The sequence below is a fragment of the Palaemon carinicauda genome, chromosome 12, assembly GCF_036898095.1.
Source record: "Palaemon carinicauda isolate YSFRI2023 chromosome 12, ASM3689809v2, whole genome shotgun sequence".
NCBI lineage: Eukaryota > Metazoa > Arthropoda > Malacostraca > Decapoda > Palaemonidae > Palaemon > Palaemon carinicauda.
The window spans coordinates 12705373-12715372 of record NC_090736.1 but is presented as its reverse complement, the minus strand read 5'-3'; the positions used below and the strand labels follow the sequence as shown (position 1 = coordinate 12715372).

Sequence of the window (10000 nt, the reverse complement as noted above, 5' to 3'; positions counted from 1 at the left end):
TCTCTCTTCTACCCTTAGCAAGAGGAGAGTGACATTTGAACAATTACAATGCAGTAACTCTTTTGGTTAAGAAGAATTGTTTGGTAATTTCAGTGTTGTTAGGTGTATGAGGACAGAGAAGAATTATGTAAAGAATATGCCACACAATTCGGTGTGTGTTTGTGTGTAGGAAAAGGGAAAATAAACCGTAACCAAAGAGAAGGATCCAATGTAGTACTGTCTGGACAGTCAAAGGATCCCATAATTCTCAAGCGGTAGTATCTCAATGGGTGGCTGGTGCACTGGCCAATCTACTACCTATATACAGTTTACTCGTTATTCTCTATTTCTCTTCCGCATTGGGGTCCTTTCCTTGTTGGAGCCATGTAGCATCCTGCTTTCCCATCTAGGGTTGCAGCTAGGCTCATAATAATAAGTTGGGAGGAGATGGGAGAGTGACTACCAACTTATTACCCCCCAAACAAGGGGGGTTACCAAACCTAGAAGATAATCTCCGGGAAACCTTATCAAAATTAAAGGTCATGGATCAGCTATACACATGACTGAGCAGTCAAAGCAGCCGTACCAAAGCACTATCTAAGTCTTTAGGGGGTTTCATGTACGTTAATTCTTATTCTATTATTTCCATGTCTTTGTTGAACTAATAAAAGGAAACCTTAATAATAATAATAATAATAATAATAATAATAATAATAATAATAATAATAATAATAATAATAATAATCGTTATCATTATTATTAGTATTGTAGCACTAAAATCTAAAATAGAAGTGGGAACTTAAAATCTGGGTTAAAAATAAAAAAAAAAAATTAGAAATTTTGACATGACTGTGTAGCAAACTTCAATATACACCATTAAACAAATTTTGCCCCAAAATATAATTTCCAGGCTAAATACATTAAAAAACATAGAATTGAAAGAATCAATCGAATCATTAAAGCTGCTGTAATTTAACAAAAAAGTTACAGCACCAAAACTATAGCCACAGATGGAGGAACTACAGTAAATGACTTGGTGACCATGTACCTCTCTATATCATATATCGAGTCTGGTATTTTCTATGAGAAGTCCACCAAAAAGGAATTTTGCTCATAGCAATCAAGGGAAAACGATATAATGAAGGGAAGAAACCACAAAGAGGAGGAGAAATCAGAATATATTTCAACCTGTGTGCAAAGGAATATCTGCAGGTGTGACAAATCAATTTTATTTGGAGTTTACACAAGTGCGAAAATTAATCTTCAGCTGGCCCTTACGTCACAAGAAAATCAGTATCACTTCGTATTTGCTGTATTAGTAATGGTGATTAAATACGGAGGTTTAAGATGTATGGTAGGTATATAAACACCAGTACCATCATATCAATATCAATAACATTTATGAAAATAAAAATGATTCAGCTGACTGGTGGCATTTTAAAAATTGATTGGGAGTAAAATATCTCAATAATAACGATTCACGATTTTTTACCATCGTTACATAACCATTCAAAATGTAAATTCAATCTATGATTTAAAACGGATATAAACAAAACCAGATTTGTATTCTATAAATTTAAAGCAATAAACATTGATAAACGATATGAGTTGCACCATTCAAAATTGACTCACTCAGAGTCAAATTATATGTATTACTCTTGTCCCCAAATTCATTCTTAATTCATTGGTGCTTCTTTTATCATCATACCGGCCTTCTGAATAGTGGATACTTGCATAGAATAATAATATTTTCATGGCTACCCTAAAATAAATACGTTAATTTTCAGTTATAGCGAATTATGGGAGGAGCTGCAAAAGATCATATTAGATTTGAATAGCGAAAGCAGAAATATAGGACTGAAAATGAATATGAGTAAAACTAAGATAAAGTTCAATGAAAATACAGAGATAACAAATAAGAGTCATGGACGAACCTTTAGAGATTATTAATGAAAATACAATATACAAAGATAATGTTCAATGAAAATACAGAGATAACAAATAGGAATTATGAACGAACCTTTAAAGATTGTTAATGAATATACAATTTCGCCTTTCAAGAATTTGCAGCATTTAAACTAATGTTGAATACAAATCATTAAAAACACACAGGGACGTTATTCATTAAAGCTACGGCCAATTATCGCAATTTCACGGTTAGGCATCGAATACATTTCTCACACACACTAAAAAAAATTTAAATTGGCGTGGCTATTAAATGACGTTTTTGCATCACACCTGAGCAAATTGAAGGAGTTCTTTTTTGTATCACACCTGAATAATTGCAGTCGTTCATCAAGTCTCCGGACTTAAACTACATTTCGTGCATCGACAAGCACGTCGATAAGCCTGACCAGATGAAATTAATAACAGTAATAATTATAATTTAATAATAATAAATAAACACAAACTGTCCCGGATGATTAAACATTACTGCAAGCCCGGGCAATCCCGAATTGAAAGTGGCACTGATCAGTTTCTTGTTTTTCTATACAAACAACCATTGTTTGCGGAAGGGGACTACCTTGATTTTACACATATAAAATTTGTGTGTGTATATATATATATATATATATATATATATATATATATATATATATATATATATATATATATATATAATACAGTACATGTGTGTGAGACCATTCCGATTGAGAAAGGAGTTAGATAGGGAGACCCCCCATCTTTCCCAAAATTATTCACAGCATGAAATTTATATTGGGAAACAATAGGAATCAATATTAATGTGTAATACCTTAAATTCAGATTTGCAGATGAAACAGGTCTGTTTAGTAAATCATGGGAGGAATAGCAAAATATGATAAAATATTTGAATGGAGAAAGCAGAAATGTATGACTGAAAATTAATATGAGTAAAACTAGGATAATGTTCTATGAAAATGCAAACACAACAAATAAAGAGTTATGGACGAGTCTCGGGCGATTGTTAATGAATATAAGTAGTTAGGACAGACAGTAAGTGGTTCCCGAAGACACGACCCTGAAATTAAAAGAAGGATAAGCACGGGATGGAGAGCTTTTGATAAACAAAATGAAATTATGAAATGTAAAAGGACAATTTCTTTAAAAATAAAAGTATCTAATCAGATGGTCCGACCCGTTATAACATATGCATCAAAAACTTGTCTTACTAAAGCTTTAGAACATAAGCTCGTTACAACTCGGAGAGCTATATAACGAATAATGGTGGGAATAACACTAAGAGACAGAAAAAGAGCAACAAGGATACGAGAGGATATTCTAACATGTAAGAAGAAATAGAAATGAGCGGGACATATAATGAGAAAGAACATTAGGAATAACAGAATGGGTCCTGGAGATTGCAATTGAAGCTGGGGAAGGAAGAGAAGACGACGGATTGACGAACTAGGAAAGTTTCCCGGTGTGGACTGGCAAAGATAGACCACAAACAGACGCAAGTGGAAGGACACATGTCTGAGGTCTGTTCTGCAGTGGAATAGCAATGGAAATATATATATATATATATATATATATATATATATATATATATATATATATATATATATATATATATATATATATGTGATAGATAGATAAAGATAGATACAGGCTACCGAGGAATGAAAAGAGCAAATTCTACGTGTGTACTTATTAAGGAAATAAAACGCCGAAATCACCACACCTAAATTTCGCATAATGGAACCGAAGTGTCGATGTAATCTAGGTATCGGCAAAATGATCAAACGATTACATCAATTAACGTCCCTGGTGGATCATTTCCGCCTAAGTGGAGGACAATCAAAAAGCAATTAATTCTCAATAATCCATATTCTCGTAACTGGCATGAAATAATTCCTTTGCTTAGGTCAAATTTTAGACATTTTCTCTTCGTTTTCTTTCCCACACCTCGCAGAAAATGGCTGACTGACGTCACTTTTTGAAATAGCAGACATAAATCATGATTATTTTGTAAATATAAATAAAATCATAATGATAATGAACAAAACAGCAATGGATTAATTAAGTAATTATCAGATAAATCAGAGTTTCCGCTCAAGATATAATGCAGTGGACGGGAAATGTCCAGAAATAAACAGATATCGATGGATGAATGGTATTTAGGGTCATAGCCAAGGCAGTAGGGGAGTAGAGGACTAATCAACGTCTTTAATGAGTTATCAAGGAAAAAAAAAAGACAAAAGTGACGCAATAGTATAGTCTAAGAAATGTTGCATCATGAAATTCCACAAGATGGCTGAAGGAGTGACGTGGAAAATTTATTCGCGACTGTTAATGGATCACAATGAGGCCTATATTGGATTGATATAGTCTACCTACCTATTAACTTTGTGGTATTCTTACGAGTAATTAACGATTATTACTTGGTGTTACAAGAAGGGCTCATTTCCCTGAAGGGAAATTTGTATTTGTTTGAAGATAACGATAAGAAACGTTACAATAGTAACTAGAGGGACACTCAGTAGAGCGAGGACCTCCGCCAAGGCAGATTATTTCTAGACCTTTTGGACTGATTATGGACATTTTGCTCATCCATGACCTTGACCTTTGACCTTCCAAAACTTATTAATTTCTAGCTCTTTACACCAAGTTTAAAATCCATGCAAGCTTCATTAATTTACGACTAAAATTGTAGGTGTATGGTTGATGACCGAAACTTGACCTTTTTCTTGACCTTGGCCTTGGAAACGACATTGACCTTCGACCTTAACATAAATCAATTGGCGTGGATTTTCACACACTCAAATATAAACCAAGTTTGAAGTCTCTGTGACAACGATGTCCAAACTTGTGGCTGATTACGTGAATTGGGGCATTTTGCTTGACCATGTCCTTAATCCTTGACCTTCCAAAATTTAATCATTGCCATCTTTTTACATAAAAGTTAATCCTTGCAGGTTTCGTTGTGACCAGGAAGCTGTTTACAAACAAACACACAATTAGGGTTTAAAACATAACCTCCTTCCAACTTCGTTGGCGGAGGTAAAAAAAAGGAAAATACACTAATTTTCTAAAACAAAACACAAATAAATAATTTACAGAATCGAAAACAAGATTAAATCAACCCAAAGCAATACTAGAGCATTTTTGAGAAGCATATTCAAGATTTGTTTACAAACAAACACACAAACAGGGGGTAAAACATAACCTCCTTCCAACTTCGTTGGCGGAGGTAAAAAAGAAAATAAAACTAATTTTCTAAAACAAAACAAATTAATAATTTACAGAATCGAAAACAAGAATAAATCAATACAAAGCAATATTAGAGCATTCTTGAGAAGCATATTCAAGATCCCCCCCCCCCCCCCACCCTCGGCCCCCCCGAGACAGAAAGGAATCGGATCCCAGTTCGAAGGACAGGCCATTAAGTCACCGCAAGCACATGACTCATGCACCAGGCTGACACTGCTTAAGTTGTCAAGAGATGCAAAAACAGCGGAACAGTTATTCGTCAACATTTGTTTATCACCGAAGAAAACAATTGAACATTTACTCATTTCCTTATTCCCTTTTCCTCACAGGGATGTTTTCCCTATTAGATCCCTTGGACTTATATCATCTTGCTTTTCCAACTAGGATTGTAGTTTAATAAGTAGTAGTAGTAGTAGTAGTAGTAGTAGTAGTAGTAGTAGTAGTAGTAGTAGTAGTAGTAATAATAATAATAATAATAATATCAATAATAATAATAATAATAATCTTCATTTCCAAAGAAATGAGTACGGAGAACAACTAACATTTAAGAGTACAGACTATTGAAAGTGGTATATAATCATAAATACGCTATTCTTAGAATTTCGAAAGAAATACGATTGGAAAGCTATTAATATTTCTAAAATTAAATTTACTGAAATTTCTAGATATAAGAATGGAAAGCTATTAACATTTCTAAAATCAAAATTACTAAGAGTATATATCGAAACATAACATCTATTACTCATTCCTAATTAGATATTTCAACTAATCAGTCCCCGAATCATAGGGATTTTTTATACGTAACTATTAATTCAATCAATTACCAATACTCTCGATGTTATTTCATGCAATTATCTGCAGTCAATAGAGGAGTAGCATCCAATTTCTTAACTACACACTTGTTTGTCATTATCCCAAACTTGTTTTGCATACTCACGCAATTCACAATGATAAAAAATTGTTTATTCAACTGTTTACATAAGCAGCAAAGAACCAAAGATGATAATACTAGTAGTTATCCTCACACTGCTGTTGTTGTTCGCATACCAGACAATAGTAATGTTGATGTTATAACAAGATGTTTGTATACTATTATTATTATTATTATTATTATTATTATTATTATTATTATTATTATTGTTGTTATTTATTTTTCTTATTATCATTACTATTACTATTATTATTATTACTATTACTAGCTAACCTACAACCCAAGTCTGAACAGCAAGATGCTATAAGCCCAAGATCTCCAACATGGAAAAATACCCCAGTTAGGGAAGGAAATAAGGAAATAAATAAACGATATAATAAGTAATGAACAATTAAAATATCTTAAAAACATTAACAACATTAAAACGGATATTTCATATATAATCTATGTCAGATGGTTCAACATAAAAACATTTGCTGCAAGTTTGAACTTTTGAAGTTCTACCGATTCAACTACCCGATTAGGGTAACAGTTGCGTTTTAGATAACATTAATTACTATCCACACCAACACTAATCTTGTTTTAATTATTGACCATCATTATAATCAAAACTGGCCTTGTATGGAACGAAATGAAATATATGGAATTTTGATATGTTCAGACGCTGGGGCAGAGGAGCCCATTCAGTACTGTCATGGAAAATATTGAAAAAAAATAAATAAATAAATAAATAAATAAAAATAAAAGAACCCACATGGAAATGAATAAAAAATTGATTATTATTTAAACTCGTTCGTTCATTTAAGACATAAGCTGACGTTAACACATTCTTACATTTGAAATAAAAAAATTAAAAATAATCAATTAAAGTTTCACTAAAAATAAAAAAAAATAAAATAGAGAGCTGACTTCATTAAACCCCTCATCCATTAAGCAATTGACAAATTATTAATATCACCAAGAAGGTTTAACCTCCTTGAAATAAAAAAAATTAAAATCAATTAAAATTTTACTAAAAAAATATAAAGAGCAGACTTCATTAAACTCCTCATCCATTAAGCAATTAACAAATTATAAATATTACCAAGGAGGTTTCTTGAATATTACTATCATGACCAAATGTTGTTATGATGAAACTATCATCATCGCAACATAGTAAATCTCACGAATGATAATCATCATCATTATCGACATAACCACTGTTCTTGACGTAATCAAATAGAGCCGTGTTGGCATACTCACGCAATGCGGTCTACGGCCGCTTCGTCGTCGTCGGTGTGTCTGTGAGGAGGGAGATGGCCAGATTCCCGACGCCTGTACCGTAACACAACGACGTGTGACGCCACAGAGAGCACCACCAGTAACACCAAGAAGAGCTGTAAAGGAAGGAGAAATAAACTGTTATTATTATCTTTTCTCTATCACTCCTTAAGAGTCCATCACCTTTTTTACAATGTGAGCCGTTCCTATGGTCACACTCTTCTGCATGAGTCCTGGGGCTACTTCAGCCTCTATCTTTTTCTAGGTTCCTTTTCAGGGATCTTGGGATCGTGCCTAGTGTTCCTATGATTATGGGTACAATTTCCACTGGCATATCCCATATCCTCCTTTTATTATTATTATTAAATGGCAGGACAGGGTTAGAGATTAATCTATAAGAGATTACTCAAGAGAAATATGTGGATGAGGTCATGGTGAGGGGTAGATGGAAATGGTTTGGGCATGCTCCTCGCATTCGCCAAGAGAGATTAGTTCACCAAACGTTCAGCTGGGCTCCACAAGGCATTAGAATAGTTGGGAGATCCAGGTCTACATGGCTGAGCATTATGAAGCGTGAAGTAGATGATGATGAATGGAGAAGTATTGATTTAAAAGCTCAAGATAGAAACGACAGGCGAAATCTAACCGAGGCCCTTTGCGTCAACAGGCGCAGGAGGAAGAGATGACAATGATGATGATGATTAATTGCTAAGCTACAACCCTAGTTGGAAAAAAGGATGCTATAAGCCCAAGGGCTCCAACAGAGATATATAGCCGAGTGAGGGGAGGAAATAAAGAAATAACCTAATTGAAAAGTAATAAACAATTAAAATTTTTTAAGAAGAGTAACAACAATAAAACAAGATCTTTCATAAATAAACTATAAAATGTTTTTTTGTCAGCCTGTTCAAAATAAAAATAAAACACTTACTGAAAGTTTGAGTTTTTCTCTAAAAAGAAAAGTATCTAATAAGAAAATTGATAGTTTGTTATTGAATGTACAATAGAATATCATATAGAGCATAGTAAAACTCTACGTAACTTTTTATTCTAACCAACATAGCACCTAGTAAGGCCTTTAACCTAAACTGCTATATAAGTGTTATTTTAAATATTTATCTTTCACTTATACCATTATTTTGTTTTCAAGAATTCCAAAGTCTTCCACCAATTCCTTCAACTATATAATGAAGCCACATCACGATTATTTGGCCATGTAATCAATGCATATTCTTCCAATCAAATCTGAACAGTAAGTCGCATACGAGAGTACAATGCAAGCTATTGTTATGTAATAATCGACGATGATAAATAATAATAATAATAATAATAAATAATAATAATAATTAACGATGAATGAAACTCTAATTCACGTAACGTTCATCAAACGTTGTAGGAACAGAGCTGCCCAGCTTGAAACGTTTTAACAATTAACGGCTACTAAACAACATCAGACCTTAAGAGATTAAATTAAAAAAAGTGGGCATATACCAATATTTTTATCTATTAATTTGATAAAACTCAATTCCAACTCCAATCTTTCCTGACATTTTCTCCTATGTAACTGACTCCTTATCTAACCAATTAAGTGAACATATACTTTTGTGGCTTCTCTTCTTCCTCCTCTTCTTCGACAGAGCATCATCAGCCATAACAGCTCCGCCCTTGCCTGATATGTGGAGATCCATTTTGTAAACAAAGAGAAACCTTAGAAAAGCAGGAATATAGAAAGAGTTAAACATTCCTGAATACGAAGGCCATCATCCAGGTCTTCTTCAACCAATCGCCAGAATATCCTGGATTAAACACCCCCGCCCCCCCCCAATTACTTGTATACATTGAAAAGGGGAATTAAGAAAGATACAATAATGAACGCTCTCTCTCTCTCTCTCTCTCTCTCTCTCTCTCTCTCTCTCTCAAACATGAACCATTTCATAATAGATTATAGTCTTCTTTCTTTCGCAGCAACTTCGCAAGTGTGTCCACTCCTTTCTCTGACCACGTACTTTATTACTCCATCCACACACACACACGCACACGCACACGCACACACTCAAACATACACCTATCATCCTCCATTCTTTCTACAAAACCCATTTATAAACACATTTAGTCTTCCTTTCAACTACGTGTTAACAATAATCTGTACACTTATATTGAAAATCTTTTTCTTCTTATAGAGCAAACGGTACACAAAAAGGTCATCTCAACTTCCATTTGGGAAAATAAATTCCTTCATACATTTCTTTGAAGTTTCTGCAATATCTCTCTAAATCTGCAACCAACGCTGCATTATCTGCAAAAGCAAACTATTCCACATTCCAGTCACTACGCACTTTCTTATATGAAAACTTTGCAATAGCTTTTATTGTCCTATCTCTAGATATGTGATATGACTACCTCGCCCTTAGTGTTCCACATACTCCCCCTTAATTAACAAAACTCTTTAATGTTTTCAAAAAGTTAAAATCAAACACCAACCCCTTAAACAACACCTCTACAAATTTAGTGTTTTTTTTTTTTTTTTTTTTTTTTTTTTTTTTTTTGTTAGGTCCATGTATATCACATACGTACAGGTCTTTACCTCGACATTCAATTTTATCCTAATCCTACTTATCAACGAACACGTGATCCTCA

General features: G+C 33.5%; 1 protein-coding gene across 1 annotated transcript in view; it reads right to left on the bottom strand.

Annotated features, from left to right (window-relative positions):
• The window catches only part of LOC137650483 (protein LMBR1L-like), a 99979-nt gene that overhangs the window by 85053 nt on the left and 4926 nt on the right, over nt 1–10000 (bottom strand). The window contains exon 2 of the mRNA XM_068383709.1: nt 7346–7479. Within this exon, the coding sequence (XP_068239810.1) occupies nt 7346–7479 (134 nt within the window). The remainder of the gene's footprint in view (nt 1–7345; nt 7480–10000) is intronic.